The following is an 18,640-nucleotide window of genomic DNA, read 5'->3' on the forward strand; positions in this document are numbered from 1 at the left end:
AGGTTCCCAGGCTGTTTTCAGCCGGCTCCCAATACATATCCTGCACTCACAGCACAGCCATGGCCTTAATATACAATTTAACTCTTCAGTAAGTTGCCTAATGGAGTGTGTCAAACAGGAGTCTGCTGAAGTAGTTTTGGAGAGCAGCGAAGTAAACTACTGTGTTTACATCCTCTGTTGGCAGGCAGACTTGATCTGCTGCATGTATTCACGTGGGGTCACACAAATCATTTGCTTTCTTATTTCTGTTTAAGTGAGTTCTGCTACCTCCAAGGTGAAAAGATGGTACAGCTGGTGTTGCAAAGTAAAAAGTCCAAAATAACTTTATTAAGAAACCAGGAAGGCACAACCATGTTCTGTGAGCAACCCGAGTTAGCAGGACATTTAATTCTGCTACTGTGAACAGTACCTGAGTTTGCAGAATTGCTTAGAAACTACAAGTCAAACATTTCTCCAGTGGTAGATTCAGCAACCATTGGTCTTCTCCTCCATGGCAACATTAAGCAAGCTCAGAATTCAAGTATGACAACTGTAACTTGAAGCAAGTGGAAGTCAACCACAGCCTCCATCCCTGCTTAGCGCCCACTGAAGTGTTCAGTCAGTGCATCAATGAGCTCCTGCTTCTTCCCCCCACTCCTCAGCCTGTAATGCCTGCACACATCCTTCAGAGCAGAGACCGTGAGCTTGCCCAGAGTGCCACTCTGCACATAACTCCTCAGTGAATCTTCCGAGATTTCTATCTTGGGCTTCTTTTCTGCTTGACCATCACCAGCTGGAAAAAGAAATTTTATATCCTCAAGATTCTTAAAATATTCACAATTGAAAGACATCAGCATTCCTAATACATAGAGTGGCGCAGTGGTTAAGGACGCCGCCTTGCAACACTGGGGCCCGGAGTTCGAATCCCCCTGTGGCACAAGTGGTAGAAGTGCCGCTCTGCTACACAGAGGCTCGAATCCCGGGGGTTGGACTCGATGATCTCTAAGGTCCCTTCCAACCTGCACGAAACTATGATACTATGATATGATACCAAGTTAACAGCCATTAGAACAGTATCTTAAAGGCCATCTACATACCCAGTGAAGGAGGTGTCAGTACATAAACTATACGGAATTTCACTGACAGCAGTGACCTCAAACTCAAGTACAGAACTCTGTGTTCACATAGGGAATTCAGCTGACACTCCTGTTTTATGCACACTTTTGCATGTTCCCAAGCCACAGTGGGACCTGAGCCTTACTTTGACACTTATTCCCCTAAATGCTCATCTTGGACTTGCAAAATTGTCCATGCATAAAAGCATGCTTCCTCACCCAGCATACAGACAGAAGGCATGAATTCCTTTTATACCACTCTGGGTTTTCACTAGGCAGTTTCCCATTCTAGCAGTTCTCCAGCTGGATACCACAATATCCTCTGCTCCCTGTGAATCACCGAAAACTGAAAATGCAGAAGCCTCAACTGAAAAGAACACAGACACCATGTTGTGCCTCTGCACTGCCATTACTTGCCTTGTTTTCTTTTTGCAGCCTTCCCTTCGGGATTGTAGTCAGGAGGATAAACCAGCTGCTTGAACTCCTCTACCAGGTTGCCCAGCCTGCGGCTCATCTCTTCAGTCTTTGGCACTGAGCAAAAGAGAAAGATTTGTCCCCTCCAGAAAAGCAAATTGCCCGATACAAGTTTGCTTCTATTAAAGCTACCACACCAGCATCTTGCAAGCATGCTAAATGCAAAGAGCTATGTTATGATAATCACAAATGAGAAATTCACAGCTCTTGATAATGTCAAGGATTTGTGTTGTACATATGCACATGTCCCTAAACTGTAAATATATACATGGAACAAAACTTAGATGGTATAAGTGATAGAGAAGATCTCCTAGTTGGTGGCACTGATACCCAGGTCTAATCTTGAACATTTAAAATGCAACAGTTTATGACCTAAGGTCACAAGTATTTTAAGGCAGAACTTGTTTCTGTCATGTATTTGTAAAGTATCTAGTGGAGGGTCCCAGACTATTGGTTCAATATCACTTCCTATGAAACAAATAGCTTCTCTATCACTATTCCTAGAGCAGAACAAAATTTAACACCAAACCAAATAACACGTTTCATTCAGAAGGTTTGTAGCCTTTGATAGGTGCTCTCAGAAACTGTCACAGCCACCAGGTGGCAACACTGCCTCCTGGCTGAATAATTCTGTAAGGAGCTCCATCACTTCATCAGACTTTCTCCTTTTTGCTGACAGTGTAAGAAACTAAGTTTCAGAATGGAAACATCCTTAACTCTGCATCATGGAACAGGACACCACTAAAACATCCTTTTAAAAGGCATTTGGTTTTGTAGCACCAAAACTCTGACTTAGAAGAGCCAAAGTCAGGAGCCCTCAAACCCACCTCCCCTCACATCCACCAGTAATTCTCACTTGTAAGGTCCTCAGCTTGTTCTGGTTCCAGCATATCCAGCGCTAAAGCCTCCAGATTCCTGAAGTGCTGCTGCAAAACTGGGTTCTCAAAGCTGTCAGTCCTGTCAAGAATCCCCCAGATTTTCAGTGCATGCTGGCAGGAAGCCAGCTAAGACATAAGATCTGCCAACAGCCTATTTCAAAGACTTCCCTCTTTCCCACAAATCAATCCATCTCGCCAGAAGAATCCCTTGTCCTCTTTTCAGTGTACCTGCTGAGTCACCATCCTGTCATGTACAAAATGTATTAGGTAGCTGTAGGAGACTTAGAAGGCTGTGTGAGATAGAGAGACTGGCATTCTGCACTAATACCAACTGTGCTACTTTCTATACACCATTTTTTTAATGTCCCACTTATTTTAAAGTCCCATAAAAGTCCCTTTCTTGAAATTTATCCTGGTTATGATAAAAAAGGCCCAACTATTCTCTCTAGCACACGCTCATTTGAAAGCTCCAGGCCTGATCTGCAGTAGATTGGCACAAAAAAAATGTGATATCTGCAACAAATTACAACAACCCAGAGAGAACAAGAGCAATACTATTAAGAACTCCAGAACAAAATGTGTGTAGTAAAGAAAGCAATAGTGTTGAACATTCTTCCCCATGTGCACCCCACACACTGTTTATCTCCACCTACCTGTATCTGAAGCGGAGTTTTTGAATGATCTCCTTCATTTTGTCCACCTGTTCTCGATTGGCTGGTACCTTTTCTGTAAAATCAACGTTCCGTTTATCATCTGCATATGGTAGGAAAACAATGTGGAAACCTACACAGAAGAGAGAGAGCAAGAGAACAGTTACACAGAACCACAGCCTCAAAATCAGAATTTAGGAGAAAATGATGACTCTCCCAAACCAGCTTCCTATTTTGCCCTAGGCATCAGCAATCAGTAACGCCTGCCAGCACCTACAATGTGACAGTATTTGCACACAGCAAATGTGATGCTGACTGCACCCAACAGAGCAGGGAAAGGCAACACCTCTTCCCATACCTGGAGGAGCTATCTGCACTTTCTGTTCATCCACCTCTTCCTCCTGAGGAACCAGGGCCACAAAGCGAGGGGGAGTGTTCCGGCGGGCAATGTATCTGCACAGTGCCATCACCTCTTTCTCCAAGCACTTCATCAATAAGGCATTAAACAGAGTTGTACTGCCTGCAAAGTAAAGACTGCACCAGTCAATACTTTATGAATCAGATGGTTAACCTAACGCAAGGTGTAAATCTTCCCTTGCTGCCTTTCCTTACCAGTTACGAGGGACTCTTCAGGATACATGAACTGGGAGGGCCTGATATGGTGGTGCTGTTTTAGCATTGCAAGTGGTTTGAAACCAATCAGATACAAGCCCGGAGAATCAAACCGTTTCACTTCTTCGGTTTCCTCTTTCTCCATCACGATCTGGCGGTTTCCATATGTCTAAATTAGAGAAGAACAGACAGTACTGATGCTTGCAGAAGAAAAGCTGGATGAGACAGGTAAAGAAGAAGGTGCAATTGCTGTCTTCCACTACTGTAAAGGGGGTTATAGACAAGACAAGGCAAATTCTCCTCATCAGGGCACACTTAAAATTGTTGGTCATAGTTTGCAACCACCGTCCGAAGGGAAATTTGGGCTGAATATTAAAAAAATGCAATTTCCCAAGCCAGTGGATAAGCCCTGGCACAGAGAGATGGTCACATCTCATCCTTGCAGTTACTCAGACCTGGCCCAAACAAGCCCTGAATGACCTGATGCAGTTTTGTGAGTCTTGCTCTGCACTGTGTTGGAGCAGATACTTCCAGATACCCCTCTGTGATTTACACTGGCACATTTAATAAAGTGGTCAAAATTTGCTCCTAATGACTCAAGAGATAGTACCCGCAGTGTAGTACAAGGCCATACAAGGTTAAGCTCTGACAACCCAGTTCTGCCTTACAGCAAGAAATGACTTGTGCTCCTGAACACACTGCCACCAGCAGCTCTGCTTTCCCTTGAGCTTCACACCAGAGAAACAACCCACTCTCTCTGCACAGCTTACAAAATGACTGCACTAGCCCAAAGAGCATACAGATGTAAATACTTCCCTATCTCATCCTGAAAGTGAAACACAACCAGGAGCATAAAAGGCTGAGCATCCCCCCACCGCCACCGCCCCAAAATCAGAGTGAGAAGGCGCACAACCAGCACATTACCTGAGCCCTTTTTGTATCACTGGGCAGCAGCAAACTGCCTGTTTTTCCATTGAACACCCTTGTTTTTGTTTTAACAGGCTCATTAGTTTCCCGATAAAGTTTCACTGGATATGGCTTGTAAGCTTTTTGAACAAGGTTGTAAACACCAACAGAGAAAGACAGATCTTTGTTCAAATACAGATATTTCCTGTGTAAAAAGAAGCACAATGCAGACTTGAGACCACATCAATCTGTTAAGAATTCAGCTGGTGAAAAACAACTGTTATCAAGTAGGTGGTTCCAAAAATACTTTCTATCCGCTTAGTCAAGATCCCTTTAATCTCTCTGTGAGCATTTCTAATCTTTCAGTAGGAGATCAGAAGTATCGAGGCTGTGTGAATCCATACCAAGTGCACAGACATACTGGCCACACGCATCTATTAAGTAATAGGACAAAATATCTACCAGTCACACCAAGATTTAGCTTCTTCTAAGTTAACATTAGTAAGCAAAGCCTCTTTTCAAGCAGGTTGCACTATGAACTGCACATTTTACACTGTAGGTCGCAGACATTTTTGCAGGTATTTTAACTTTGGCAATGGTATCAGATGTCACACAGTGCAAAAAAAGAGGTCTATCTTCACTCTCAATTTGTCATTCACCAAGGCCAAACATCCTTGGAAGCTAAGGAAGAAACATCAACTCAAACTGAGGAATTAACACTGAAAAGTTGAAGCACTGGTGCCAATCATTCCAGAAGAAGAAGGTGAGATGCAGTCTAAAGATAACATCCAGTTGCCTCCATTGAATGGCGTACAATAAAAATTCACACACCTTACTAAAACTCTTTTCCTTGTCTCCTTTGCTCGTACTTTCTTCATGAGATGCTCCAGTTTTCCTGACTCATCAGGCTGGATCCCAAGGTCCTCATCCTCTGCTGTGTTGATGATGTCCCTGTAGAACAAAGAGATATCGAACCCTCCCGGCTTCTTCAAGTGCATCAAGTCCAGGATAATACCTAGAATGAAGCAAAAGGCAGGAGGAAGATCACTTAAGCTGCTTTTTTCTTACCTTGGAACATTCCTCACACTTCTCTGCCTGACTAAAAGTAAGCTCCAAACTGCCACATCTGCACCAGATGGGGAAGTTCAAGGGAAAGAAGCAAAAGACTTTCTTCAGCTTCAGTCAAAGCAATGTGGCATGGAAAATGTTCCCTCCCTAATTAAGAATCAGGGCAATTTTATGCAGGAAACAGCTCTGACAAGCTCCTATAAAACACACCCCTGCTTCAGGCAGAGAGAGAAGAAATGACTTCAGCAATTCCCTTTTCCCAATTTTAAGGTCTTACAAATCAAGGATGCCTCACAGCTTCCATTTCTAGCACATATGCTGAACTCCAAAAACACTGGTTCTCTCAGCTGCATAGTTGAACCAATGAAGCGTTTGCTCTCCAGTCTCTGAGCTCGGGTTGCTGCTCTTCAGCTAATTCAAAGTGCAGTCATTAAAGTGATCTTCCTCTTGCACTGACTTGATGCTGTGTTTCCTATCCCAAAAGTCTCCCATCCCAAAAGACTGCACAACACTTCACCTGTTTGAGGCTGTGTCTCAAACTTTTCCTTCCATGCTGAATTCACATGCTGCCACCCCACAGACTGCCTTTTTGACTCCAGCTTGTAGTGATGACACCACATCTTGACATCAATAGTGATGCAGCACTGGAAACTGTTACCTTCAGCCTCTACTGGTTCAATTGGTACTGATACATTCTTTTACATTCTTTTCCCACCACAATCTTGCAATGCAGTTAATAACCACTGCAAGGACGCATCACTTTTAAGCTGCCTGACATTAGAAGTTTAAATTAAAGAATACTGACCTGTGTCTCTCAGATCACCAGCTCTGGTCCTGGCCAGCTTGGCCTTAGCACTATCATTGGCGTGAGGGTTATCCTCGTTGGTGAAAAGCATGATCCTTTTGTGGCTCAGTCTGACTCGGACATCGCTGAAGAGATTAGAGCAGGCCCAGAGTGCTTCACCCAGTGAATAGTCAGCGTTGTGGCCAAAGGTCTCACGGAAAAGTACTTGTCCTTCATCTCCCTTGTATTGGTCCAGCTCCAGAATACGCTTTGCACCTATGGGAAACAACAGCATTTGCAAACATCAGAAATTCTGAAAGAAGTATTGCAAGTGCTTCTAAAGAAGCACTGAAGGTTTCCTGCAGCTGATATCTGATAAATATACTTTAGCAGCTCTGTTGTTGTGCCTTTCCACTGCTTGTCTGAGAAAACTGTTTTGAGACATCCTAACACTTTCAACATTGTAAGCTGGTTACAAAGCACCTGCAAGGGCCAAGAGAATGCAAAGTGCCCCAGCATAAATGTGGGGCATCTTCTGTTGCATGACACAGGCAGGGATGAAAGTATCATGCACCCTCTGCATTGAAAGAATAACGTTTTATTAGGAAATGCAGTAATTGCACCCACTGCAGAGGAATGTGGAGAAGGGAAAAGGATGAGTGGGATGAGTGGGAAGCCTAAGGCACTACTAAAGAAGAAAGAAGACCCTAGGACAGTCACTACACAGATTTCCTCATACAAACCCCCACACCCCTTTACTGCTCTACCTGGGTTGTCCAGCTCCTGAAGGACATAGACATGCTTGAAGTCAGCAGAGTTCTTGTTGTTCTCTGTGCCGTAGAACACAACACTTAACAGATCCTTGTCACTGCTAATGATTTTGCTGGTGTACACGTTGCGGATGCACTGAAAACAAACGCAAGGATGTCAAAACATGAAGAAAATGAGTTTCAGCAACAGCAGTTCTAACTAACGCTGAGGGCAGGCGGCCCTCGGAGGTCCATAATTGCCCTGCGTTGCTCACCTGCATGGTCATGTCAAAGGGTGTGGCCGCCTCCTCGTTGCCGTAGGGCTCGAACATGGCCTTGGAGCCGTCGACCAAGAAAATCAAGCTGTCCCGGCCCGAGAACCTGTGGTCCGCTACGCAGAGGAAGAAAGGCAGATGTATCGACAGCCGGGTAAAGAGCCCACTGAGGGACTGCAGCACCAAGCCGCCCTAGGCCGAGGGGAAGGTACCTTACCGACAGTCTCCGGCCCCTCCTCCTCCTGTTGCTCTCCGTCCTCCTCCTCGTCCGGCCCGTCGCCACGATAATAGGACACCCAGTCCGCCATGGCTGCTGCCGACAGAACTCAGCGCTCCCTCAGCCACCTCCTTAACCACGCGCCGCTAGCCGCCAACCGTCACTCATCTGAAATCCCCGCCTCCCTGCGCCACTCTGACCAATGACAAAGCAGAAAGGGCTCCTCTCCCCGCCCCCAACGCGTAGCCACGCCCTATCTCGACGCTGATTGGTCGCGGGAAGGAAAACAGAGCGGGAGCGCTCCGCCCGCCTCCATGCCGACTCCGGAAGAAGCGTCGATTCTCAGCCAATGAGCGAGGGCCGTTCCGAAAGTCCCGCCCACTCCGCTCTGTCCCCGCCCCGCCGGAAGCGCGGTGCCGCATAACGGCGCAGTGAGGGGGCGGTTTGCGGTGCGCATGCGTGGAGGTGCCGCTCCGCCCTCCGCCCGTACCGCCGGTTCAGTACCGGTGTTCGGTGCCGTTCCTCTGCCCCTTCCCCTCCGCCCCCATGGAGGAGCCGCCGGCGCTGCACCCTGTGAAGCTGTACGTGTACGACCTGTCCAAGGGCATGGCCCGCCGCCTCAGCCCTCTCATGCTGGGTAAGCACCCGACGGGGCGGGGCCGGGCTGCGGGGCCTGGGTCGGTGGAGCGGCTGCACCTGCGGCCAGGCCCGTGTCTGGGCGGGGGTAGGCCCGGGGTGGACTGTGGGCTCCAGAAAGCACCAACTGAAAAGCAGCCCCTGTGGCTGTCTGGGTGCTTCTCTCAGTCTGCTGGTTCACGATAGCTGTGCTTCATCCTCGGCTAAGAGTGTTACAAGAGTGTTACGGACACAATGTGTCTGCCTGCTTTAATGGTTTGAGCTAAGATTGAGCAGACTTGTTTCAGAGTGTTGGCCCAGGCATAGACTTGTACAGAAATCAGTTGTCAATGTCATTGCGCAAATCTTCCTATAAATTGGGTTGTGATGGCTTTGTGGCTTTCCTAATCCAGCCTAAGGGTCTGGTAGCTTTCTGATTTCATGAAAGACAGCAGCACATGACTTCATTGCTGGTGTGTTTTATGCTGTCTAAACAACTTTAAGTTTGTAACTTTGTGCTTGAGACAGCTGGATGCTGAATATGTAGGAGTCAAGTCATGAAAAGGAAAGCCTTAAAGTCTGCATGCATCTCTTATCAGTGTGGGAAGTGTTGTGTGCTGGTCCTGCCCAGGAACTCGAGGCCTGTCAGTGGAACAGGGCCAGCACGGCCTGCCTGCTCACAGTGACAAGGCAGAGTGCACAGTGCTTGGGGTTACGTGGATCCCGTGACTGGGTTGTCCACGACACAAACAGGAGTTGGGTTTTGTTTCTTTGTTTGCTTCCCTCCCTTTCAAGTGAACTGTCTTCACTCAGGCTTAGCAGACTTCCAGATTATTTTTAGAAGCCTTCCAAAGAGAGAATGATGGGTTTGTCTCATGCACCCAACTACTGATTTTATTTTCCTTTACTTAAACGATAACAGAAACTGCTGCTACTTTAACTTTCAAATGGTCAATAGCTACTTTCTTTTTTTTCCACTTGTCAGTGATGTTCATACGCTGTACATCACAGAAGCATTGAATGGCCTGGGTTGAAAAGGGCCACAATGATCATCCAATTTCAACCCCCATGCTATGTGCAGTGTTGCCAGCCACCAGACCAGGCTGCCCAGAGCCACATTCAGCCTGGCCTTGAAGCCTCCAGGAATCCACAGCCTCCTTGGGCAACCTGTTCACTCCATGTTTAAAATGCACAGGACTATGTTACATCACATGGGCCACATTAACAGATCAACTCTTCCCGTAAAATAGGTTGGCAAGCATCTAATCTTCCTCTTGCTTGGCCTTACAGATAAACCCAAGCATGGAAGTAATCTGACTTGATTGTATTCTAAAATTATTCGGGCTTGTGTTCTTCTTTCATAATGCCCTCTTATCCTCACGAGTGCCATCTCCTAAATCAGTAGCACAAAAAGGTGGTGGGTGCAACCAGAGCAAAGTAATGTGACTTGCATTAGCTTGTAATAGCAGCAGCTGAAATCAAATTGAGTTTCGTCACACTTACTGCTGGCTGAGCTTACACACAGACAACTGCTGCCAGACAGCTGAATCCTGGTAACTTGATTTAACGCACTGATTGTTGCGTGATTAAGGGCCTACATCTAAATTTGCAATACTTTTTCCTGCTCCACAGGTAGAGGTCCCCTGAAATATGTGGCTCTCTTTAAGCAGCTTGCAGTTTTACCTGGCTGGGCATAGATGTGTGTCACACCTTCAGAGGCTGTGGGTGATATATTTTGTGTATCATGGACAATGTCTAGTAGCATGCAAGGCATAACTCATTGTATTGGGCTGTCCTGATTGCTTTGCTTCCATTTCTTACGAGTGGGAGTGATTGTGAGCTGTTACCTGGTCTGTGCAAGGGCTGGGCTTGAGAGAAGAGTGCACAGCAAGATGAGCAGCCGAGGCAAAGCTTCAGGAGGAGGGTGATGTTCTTCATTGAGGTCTGTGTAGAATCTCTTGTATGATACGACAGATAAATGCCATTGGGATTCCTCTTGAATGACAAGAGAGGGTGTTGCTCAAGTTGCTTAGGTTCCTCAGAAGCTGATGGCCTTTGGTTCCACTGTCTCTTGGTTTGGAGTTGAGGTGATCACAGCCAGCAGTGCAGCATGGAAAGCTGCAGCAGCACACTGACAGTCCTTGGTCTCTGGGAGGAATGGTTAGTAATGGCAGGTTTCTCAGGTGTGGGGCTGACCAGCTGTGTTGGCACTGGAGAGACTTGCGTGGTGTTCAGGTGTGATCTGTCTGGCCAAGCACAGTCCACTGGTGGCAGAAAGGGATTATGTGTTGTCTGCAACAGATTGCACAGCTGCCATGGATGCAGCACTGCACATCCGGCACGTGTTCTCCACTGTGTCAGCTTGGTTAGTGTCTTACAGGAGCTGCATGCAAGCAGGAAGACAGCAGGTCCATTCAGAGCAACAACCAGTCCTTGGCACGGCCTGACCTCACAGAACAGCCTCGGGCAGAGCTGCCAAGAGCTGTTCTGCTGTTGTCCTGGCAGCTGCTGCCTGTTGTTGACCACTAATGTGGTGTATAACTGCCAGAGAGGAGCCCTTAGCACTGCAGTACAGCCTGTTGCAAAGTTCCTTCTCTGAATCCTGTTTCTCTTTGCATGGTCAGAAAGCTTTGCTGATGGAGAGGGATCTCTAGAGGTCCTGTCCAGGGCAGATGTGGTGAGAGCAGCTTTCTCAGGGAACACAGAACCCCAGCACAAAGTGCTGGCTCTGTAGAAAGCCTTTTGTTATTGCTTGCTGAAAGCGTGTGCATTTGTGCGTGAAAGTAAATATTAAGTCTTTTCCATTTAGCAAACAAAAGCACGGATGCAGTACTGGTTTGCGCTGCCTTTGAAACAGCTTGCTTCTCTGCCCTGGAGGGTGTACCCTACCCAGATGATATTAGTGATGAGCCAGTGGTGGCATCACTTCTTTCTGGCAGCTCCAGAGCACGAGATGAAGGTGGTCATGGAGATGGTGTGGAAGGCTGGAGAATCTCGCTTAGTTGGGTGGGATGCTAAAGAAGCAGTAAATCCTCCTGAGGTATCGCAACACACTGCCCCATTTGTCTCATTGCTGCTGCTGTCTTTTGGCCTTCAGCCAGCTCTGTGCCCACATTTCTCTGCAACAGGTTAATGGTGAAACCTGCTTGCTGCCCGGCTGTGATCCATGGCACTGTCAGCTTCAGCCCACCTCCTTCAGAACTGGGTGTGCTCACTTTGATTGATGTCTCTATTGTCCCAGCAGCCTTTTCCCTGCCTCCTCTCTCATGTGACCCTCATCTAAAACAGGTACCTATTTCTGTCCCTGTTTTGCTTCAAGGATAAGTGAGGAGATTACAGCAGTGACTTTTTTATTACTTGGATGCACAAGCTTCCCTTTCTTGAAGCTCCTGGAAGACTACCTTCTGTTTCCTTTGCTTCACCCAGTTGTGATGGTAATAAAGATTTTCTTGATCATTACCCGAGAGGAAGAACTTGTGAAGAACCACAGCTGTTAGATGTGCTCGGATTTGCAGACCACAGCAGCTGTGACAGAGGAGCAGGAGAGGGAGTGCCTCTGCTTCCTGTGGCCACTGATCTGAGTAGGGACAGGCAGGGAATGGCTTCCTGCAAGACAAGGAACAAGGACGACACATCCTGTTGCTGCTACAATGCCTGACAGTGGAATAGTTGATTGTTATTCTAAGCATCCGATTCCAGCCTTTTGAAAGTGGCCACAATGTGCTTCTCAGCAACATAAGCTGTGGGAATGCAATTGCAGTAAGTGATGGTGTTGTTTTAGGGATGAGCAAAGTTGACAGTGCTCTGTGAAACTGTGGGATCAGAGCAGAACTCTGAACTCCTCTGGAAAGGTTTGTTTTCTCTGTAGGCAGAAGCAGAAGGAAGCTGAGCATTGGCAGGATAAAGCAGCTCTGACAGATCTGCTTGCAGGAGGGAAAAAGTCAGGCACTGGTGTTGACAAAGGAGTTTATTTGAAAGAAAGACATCCTGTTGCTTTAGAAGCAGCTCTGGGGTGAAAGTCCTGTCTTTGGGCTTGCTGACAAGGTGGAATAATAGGTGAAGATCTTTTGTGACTGACAGGAAATAGGTTGAAAGATGGAAAATACGTTACTAATAGCTTCTTTTTTTTCTGCACACAGGGAAACAGCTGGATGGCATCTGGTAAGTGACTAGATTTGAATTGCATAATGCGTGGTGTAGGAAGCATTATCAATATGAGATCATGTGTGCTTCGGATCTTAAGAGCGCTTTGGTGATGAAGAGGGACCAGTGCACTTTCTGTTCCTGAATATGGACTGCCAGTAAGATGCAATATTGTCATGTGCTGGTTAAACCTCTATAATAAAAGTGAGGGACAGAGCTGCTTTCTCTGCAGCTTCACCCTTGACCCTTTGGCAGACAGGCTGCTGGAGGTCTTGTGCTGGTGTGGAAGTCCCTGTCTTCATGTTGTGCTTGGGCACCTAGCTATGCCTCTCATTTCCCAACCACCTGTGTGTTACAGTAGCCTTGATAATTATTGCTTTCATTTCTATTCACGTCCCAGCAGCTACAGTTCCTAGTCACAGAAGCACACTGACTTTTTAGGTTATTTACTTCACCATGTCCTTGACCACATGAATTTACTGTTGATTTTATGTGTTAGGTTAATTATCTTCTTTACCTTACCTATTGTTTCTATTCTTCATGGCAGGCATACCTCCATAATAGTCCATAAGGATGAGTTCTACTACGGTGCTGGGGGGATCTCCAGCTGTGCACCTGTAAGTTAAACTTACTTTTCTGTTAACTTTGTGATAGAATTCCATCATCAGATTTGCTCGTGTCCTTTAGAAAAGCAGCTGTGTTCTGAGTTCAGCCAGATATGGCTGCTTCCTGTGGTTACCCTGTCCATCTGAGGAAAAGAATGTGGGCAGTGGGTTCAAGCTCAGCCAAATACAGGCTATAGGGTTTCTTCCACTGGTGGTGACCTCAGTAGACAGACTCTTTCTGCAGCTGCTTTGTCAGTGATGCTTTATATGCGTGGTCTTTGCATGAAGGCTTAGCAACTCAAAGCATCCTTTTCAAGTTTAAAGAAAAAATCCATGATGCTTCAACAGACCTTTCTGTTCTTGGGGAGGTGAAAGTGATGGGTTGTTCTTCTGAAGCAGAATTTTGTCAGAGCTTAGAGCTTTCAGCATGTTGCCTCTCAGTCTCCGTGTGGAGAGTGGAAGGCCAGTAGGGCCCTTTCCTTGATAAACGTACTTGAAGTTCTTCCTTCTGTGCCTGTATAAGTCATGAGGGCTCAATTCCTTAGAGCCAAAATGAATTCAGCGTGATGATTTGAACAGTGTCTTGGATGTTAATTCCTACAGGGAGGGACCCTTCTTGGCCCCCCAGACTCAGTTATTGACTTGGGGAACACTGAAGTTACAGAAGAAATCTTTCTGGAATATCTTTCTTCCCTGGGGGAGTCTATGTTCCGGTAAGTAGCACCTATTACTGCCTAATCTGAGTACCGAGAAAAGGCTTTTAAGGAGAGGGATGCAGAAAGGAGAAAAGTATTATGAACCCAGTCCCATTCTCAGAGCTTTGTCTGCCTGTTGTATTACTTAGCAGTCTCCAGAGATGAGGCTGGAACTGATCCACAGCTAGACAACACTGTGGTGTGCCAGGCATGAGCCAGGCTGGGAAGGCATTCTGCCAGGAAGTCTTTCTCACTTCTTTTTTTTTTGTAAAATGGAATAATGGCTGAAATCTCTTAGAGGGGATCAGCAGGGAGAATGAAGGCACTGTATGAAAGATCTCAGAAGATAATGCCCCGTGAGTTGGAGGTGAGGTGCAGTAAAGCTGCCAACTTTCAGCTGAGTAAAAGCGAAGTCTTGACTGCTAAAACGTCACGTCTATTTCTCACAACACAAAATGGTGGCATTTACTATTCTGGCTGGATTTAAGTGCCAACAATTCCTATGATTTCTTTTTATTCCTTCTGTGGTTTTACATGAAGGAACTTGACCTCACTTAACCTTCAAAAACAAAAACACTGTATAGAATCAGTGATACAGAGAGATGTCATTTTTCCACTCTGAAACATCAGTTCACCTGCTAATTGAAATGAATGTGTTTTACCTATTTGCCTTAGAATCCTTTGTTGGGGAGGGGAGAAAAGTGCTAATGTCAAAAGATGCTTCTCAGTAGCGATTTAAGTTTTACTGCTTGTTAGATTTATTGCTGAGTCTCTTATTTCAATCCCTTTCCTGTGGCACAGAAGTGAGTCTTACCACTTCTTTGAACGTAACTGCAACACCTTCAGTAATGAAGTGGCACAGTTCCTGACAGGAAGAAAAATCCCTTCCTACATCACTGACCTTCCATCCGAAGTTCTTGCCACGTGAGTATGCGTTCTGCTCCTCTCTGTACTGTATTGCTTCAGGCTTAAATATTGGATGGAGACAGCAGTACCAGTTTGTGATGCCTTTCTGTGAGAAGCAGAGTGAGATTAGGGAAAGGATGCTGTTTACTTTAACACAATACTATACAACAGGTACTAACTGGCACTGGTATTACTGAGAAGGGGGAAGGAAAGCTGAAGAAGAGTGGGAAGAGAGGAAATAAAGGCAGGTCAGCTCGACCATTTTGTGTGCCCTGGTGGCGCAGTGGTAGGAATGCTGCCTTGCAACACCGGGGCCTGAGGTTCGAATCCCCCCTGTGGCGCAAGTGGTAGAAGTGCCGCTCTGCTACACAGGAGACTCGAATCCCAGGGGTTGGACTCGATGATCTCTAAGGTCCCTTCCAACCCGCACGAAACTATGAGACTATGAGACCATTTTTGCTGTGCTCTGAGCTAGCAAGGATCCTGGTGGGATGATTTGGGCTTCATTTGGGTCTTATAAGTGATGTACTGCATCATTTGGGAGATGCATCTTCTACTCTGGGCTCTCATTTCCTAAGATCTTCCATATAGTCTGTAGCAGTGAGTCATACCTAAAGGCAAACTAGCAGCTACGGATTGCAACAGAAATTACTCTGTGTGTTGAACCACTGTCTTATAAAGGGACTAGATCTGTTCTTCTAGCCGAGCCTTTAATATTGATGTGATACTTAATGGAGAACTGCAGTTGCATAACATGGATTTCAGACTCTTGCTTAAGTAGTGTGAGTTACTGAAGCCAGTTTCAGACACACTATTACCACATTATCTGTGGGCATGTTAGGACTCAGAATTACGTGTAAGAAACTTAAATCTGTTTTTTATTTAGTATTGGAACAGTAAATTCTCTTTAATAGGTTAAATGTGCTTTGCTTGTAGTGAAAGAGTGTAGAATCAAACCAGTGTTGTAGAGGAAAGTTGATGAACAGACTAAGAAAGCTGTAAATGAGGGGAAAATATTGAAGAAAACTATTTAAAGCATTAATTTCATTGTCTTTTCAGACCTTTTGGACAAGCTTTACGGCCCTTCCTGAGCACTACCCAGTTCCAGCCACCTGGAGGAAATACCTTCAACAGGGATAACGGACAGAGCTAACAGGAGTGCCCTGCTGTGCCCAGCCTCACCAGGCCTCTTCCTTTTTAAGCACGAATCTTCCAGATTTCTATTTTATAATTTCCCATCTGAATTAACTCTATGGAAATTACGAGACCACTTTTAAAATTTCTTAGGGAGAGGATTTATCAGGGTGCGTGCAAGGCAAGGCTACCAAAAAGGTTGCCATAATTTCTAATAGTATTATACTAATTTATAAAGGCTGTCTTGCCTGAAGTTAGGCTGATACTTTCTAAGTAATTCCTCTGCTGGGAAGTGGGAATTCATTCCATGAGCGTTCGAGCCCATTATGTATTTTGAAGTAAAGGGCGTGTCATAGCCATCCCTTGCATACTCTTTCTCTTGTCGCTGTCAATACTATGGGGCTAATCTCTAGCAAGGGAGGTACCTGTAGCTGAGGAAGTAGAGGTGTCCCAGTACTCGTCTTGTGCATATTTCATTAATGTTGTGTTGTTTGCTCAGGGGAAAAGCTGAACTCGTTTGGTAGGAGTATTTACAATGGCACAGCAGTGGGAAAGGTGGCTCAGCTGAACCAGGCGGTGTCACTTTGAAGGCTGAAGCTCTCAGCATGTGTGTGGGAGGGAGGCTGTGTCTGAAAAGTACCATGAGCTTGGGGAGATCCAAGTGTTATGGGAGAGAACAGCTCAAAGAACAAAATCGTGCGATGGAAGCAACGGATAGAACCTTGTTAACTTGTTTGCCTTTGCATAGGAACTGGTTTTTCCTCACTAAGCAAGATTTACAATGTGGCAGTCTCTTGATGACATGATGTAGGCCAGTTCTGCCTCCATTCTATTGTTGCAGACACAGTAGGGCTCCCAGCTGTTTCTGATACTGCTGTTCTTTCTAAAGCAGCCAAGTACATCACAGAGGGCTGCATGAGGAAAAGCAGGTGGTAGGGCTCCCTAAATTTAAAGAAAACAAGGAAGAGTGAAATAAAGCTTTCCCGTGGAACAATTGAGTTGATTGGGATACATGGAGAGGCAGCCCTATCCTTAGATTGGCATTAGCTTGTGCCAATGCTGCATCTTCTAATGTAAGATACTTACAGCTTTGCAGTTATTCACAGCAGAAAAAGATCACAGGAAGAGAAGAGCAGGCGCACTGATTTCTTATTGTGCATGTGTATACACTACTTTCCTGAACAATTATGTAGCAAATATGCTTAGGATGGAACACAACAACATCAGAAAACCCCCAAAACGTTGCCCTGAAAGTGGGCATTGCACATCTCAGATACTGCAGAAAGAAAGCGTCTATGCAAATATACAGTCCTGTGTGCAGTGCTTTGTTGTGACATCTGCTTCTCCTGGGGTCTCTGCTTGTGCCATCAGCTTCTCCTGGAGTGTTTCATTTGGGCTGGACTAGGAGGTGGCTGGAGCAGTTGGTGTAGATGCAACAGCTTCCAGCAAAAGCTTTTGGTCTTTCCCCAGCAAAACGTGCTGTTTGCAGAAGGCATTCTGTAGTAAATCATTTACCATACAGCACCTTCTGGTGTTCTGGGGAACAACTGTTAGGTTTGCTTTCTGCTGAGCCATAGAAACCATAGCTTAGTTTTTCTGCTGTCTATGTATATCAACTCTGAACTCTCTTGATGCCTGTTTTGTGAAGAGGAATTGGTCTCTCATCTCCCTGCAGACATGACTATACCACAAAATGCAGAAGCACATCAGGCATCTTGGAGCTTCCCCAGACCATTGGGTAGGAAACCCATTTTCTCCAAAGATGGTTAGCTGTAACTGCACAAGCCATTCCTCACAGCCATATAAACTACAGTGAGACATGTATGTACATATATTGGGGTGGCGAACCTCAGCCAGCTCATTGACAAAGGGGCAGGGCAGCTGCACTGCTGAACGGGGGCAGAATCCTTTGCTTGTGCTTCCTGATCTGTTGTGTATTTCTGGGGTTCCCCCCATGCCATTAAAATGAAGTTAATTAATAACATCTTTAGACAGAAAGCGATGGTTTGCATTTTTTTTTCCTGTGACAATTAAAACAATCCTGTTTGTACATATCTTTCCACGTGCCAACCCATGTCTTTCTAGCAGTGAGGGGCCCAGAACTGAGCACAGCACTGGAGGTGCGGCCTCACCAGAGCTGAGTAGAGAGCCTCATCAGCGTCAGGAGCTGCAGGAGGCAGGTCCTTAAAAGGGGGGTACTTAAATGCGGTGGGTCCTTGAATGGGGGGGAGGCTTTAAATGGGTGGGGTCCTTTAAATGGGTGTTCCATGGCCATAAAGGACTTGGAGAGGGACATAATGGGGGTGGGGTGGGGGGGGTTCCTAAAATGGGGGTGTTGCCTAAAATGGGGGTGAGGGTCTCCTTTCTTCAGAGGAAAAAGCTTATCCCCGCAGCCCAGAAAGCAGCGATTGGATAAGTATTGAGATTCATTCTTCGAATAATTGTCAGAAATTGCTGTATCTGTTGGATATGTCTTTAATTGGTAGAGGAAGATAGGTAATCTGGAAACAATGAGTCATATTTTGATAGAAAGCATTATTTTGTAGTGAAAATGCCTTCTTTTTGGACAATATCTACTTTTTGTGTAGAAAATGCTATTTGTAAGGATGAAATGTTTTGTCTCTAAAAATTGGAGGGGGGGAGGTGTTTAAATGTAGAGGGTCTTTAAATGGGGGGGTCCTTAAAATGGGGGGACTTAAATGGGGTTCATTGGCCATAAATGACCTGGAGGTGCATCAGCGTCAGGAGCTGCAGGAGGCAGGTCCTAAAAAGGGGGAGGGGGGTACTTAAATGCAGTGAGTCCTTAAATTGGGGGGGAGCTTTAAATGTGGGGGG

The 18,640-nt window shown here is 45.9% G+C and overlaps 2 protein-coding genes across 3 annotated transcripts; one reads left to right on the top strand and one right to left on the bottom strand.

Annotated features, from left to right (window-relative positions):
* Positions 1 to 297: 297 nt before the first annotated feature.
* Positions 298 to 7,885, bottom strand: XRCC6 (X-ray repair cross complementing 6). Of its 2 annotated transcripts, XM_015861095.2 has the most exons (12): positions 7,708 to 7,885; positions 7,491 to 7,606; positions 7,234 to 7,372; positions 6,488 to 6,742; positions 5,446 to 5,629; positions 4,633 to 4,819; positions 3,709 to 3,877; positions 3,455 to 3,616; positions 3,100 to 3,229; positions 2,425 to 2,525; positions 1,512 to 1,625; positions 298 to 772 (listed from the first exon to the last, which is right to left on the bottom strand). In XM_015861095.2, the coding sequence occupies exons 1-12, from the start codon at positions 7,796 to 7,798 to the stop codon at positions 576 to 578; spliced, it is 1,845 nt and encodes a 614-aa protein (XP_015716581.1). In that variant the 5' UTR covers positions 7,799 to 7,885; the 3' UTR covers positions 298 to 575. The 2 variants fall into 2 exon arrangements, with proteins under 2 accessions (XP_015716581.1, XP_032300442.1); XM_032444551.1 differs by lacking the exon at positions 298 to 772 and having other exon boundaries at positions 1,527 to 1,625; positions 2,396 to 2,525.
* A 243-nt stretch (positions 7,886 to 8,128) lies between these two features.
* On the top strand, positions 8,129 to 17,859 carry DESI1 (desumoylating isopeptidase 1). Its single transcript, XM_015861206.2, has 6 exons — positions 8,129 to 8,344; positions 12,462 to 12,483; positions 13,013 to 13,082; positions 13,674 to 13,783; positions 14,567 to 14,689; positions 15,731 to 17,859. The coding sequence occupies exons 1-6, from the start codon at positions 8,254 to 8,256 to the stop codon at positions 15,822 to 15,824; spliced, it is 510 nt and encodes a 169-aa protein (XP_015716692.1). The 5' UTR covers positions 8,129 to 8,253; the 3' UTR covers positions 15,825 to 17,859.
* Positions 17,860 to 18,640: the final 781 nt, after the last annotated feature.

This window comes from Coturnix japonica, chromosome 1, assembly GCF_001577835.2.
Source record: "Coturnix japonica isolate 7356 chromosome 1, Coturnix japonica 2.1, whole genome shotgun sequence".
Classification (NCBI taxonomy): Eukaryota; Metazoa; Chordata; class Aves; order Galliformes; family Phasianidae; genus Coturnix; species Coturnix japonica.

What these genes read in the sequence shown, in the direction of transcription:
- XRCC6 (XM_015861095.2), bottom strand. Translation starts at nt 7,798, where the DNA reads ATGGCGGACTGGGTGTCCTATTATCGTGGCGACGGGCCGGACGAGGAG. An exon ending in GGAGGGGCCGGAGACTGTCG is followed by an intron (nt 7,607 to 7,707) that starts GTAAGGTACCTT and finishes TCCTCTGCGTAG; the next exon opens with CGGACCACAGGTTCTCGGGC. An exon ending in AAACTCCGCTTCAGATACAG is followed by an intron (nt 2,526 to 3,099) that starts GTAGGTGGAGAT and finishes GATTCTTGACAG; the next exon opens with GACTGACAGCTTTGAGAACC.
- DESI1 (XM_015861206.2), top strand. Translation starts at nt 8,254, where the DNA reads ATGGAGGAGCCGCCGGCGCTGCACCCTGTGAAGCTGTACGTGTACGAC. An exon ending in GGATCTCCAGCTGTGCACCT is followed by an intron (nt 13,083 to 13,673) that starts GTAAGTTAAACT and finishes TAATTCCTACAG; the next exon opens with GGAGGGACCCTTCTTGGCCC. An exon ending in CCATCCGAAGTTCTTGCCAC is followed by an intron (nt 14,690 to 15,730) that starts GTGAGTATGCGT and finishes TTGTCTTTTCAG; the next exon opens with ACCTTTTGGACAAGCTTTAC.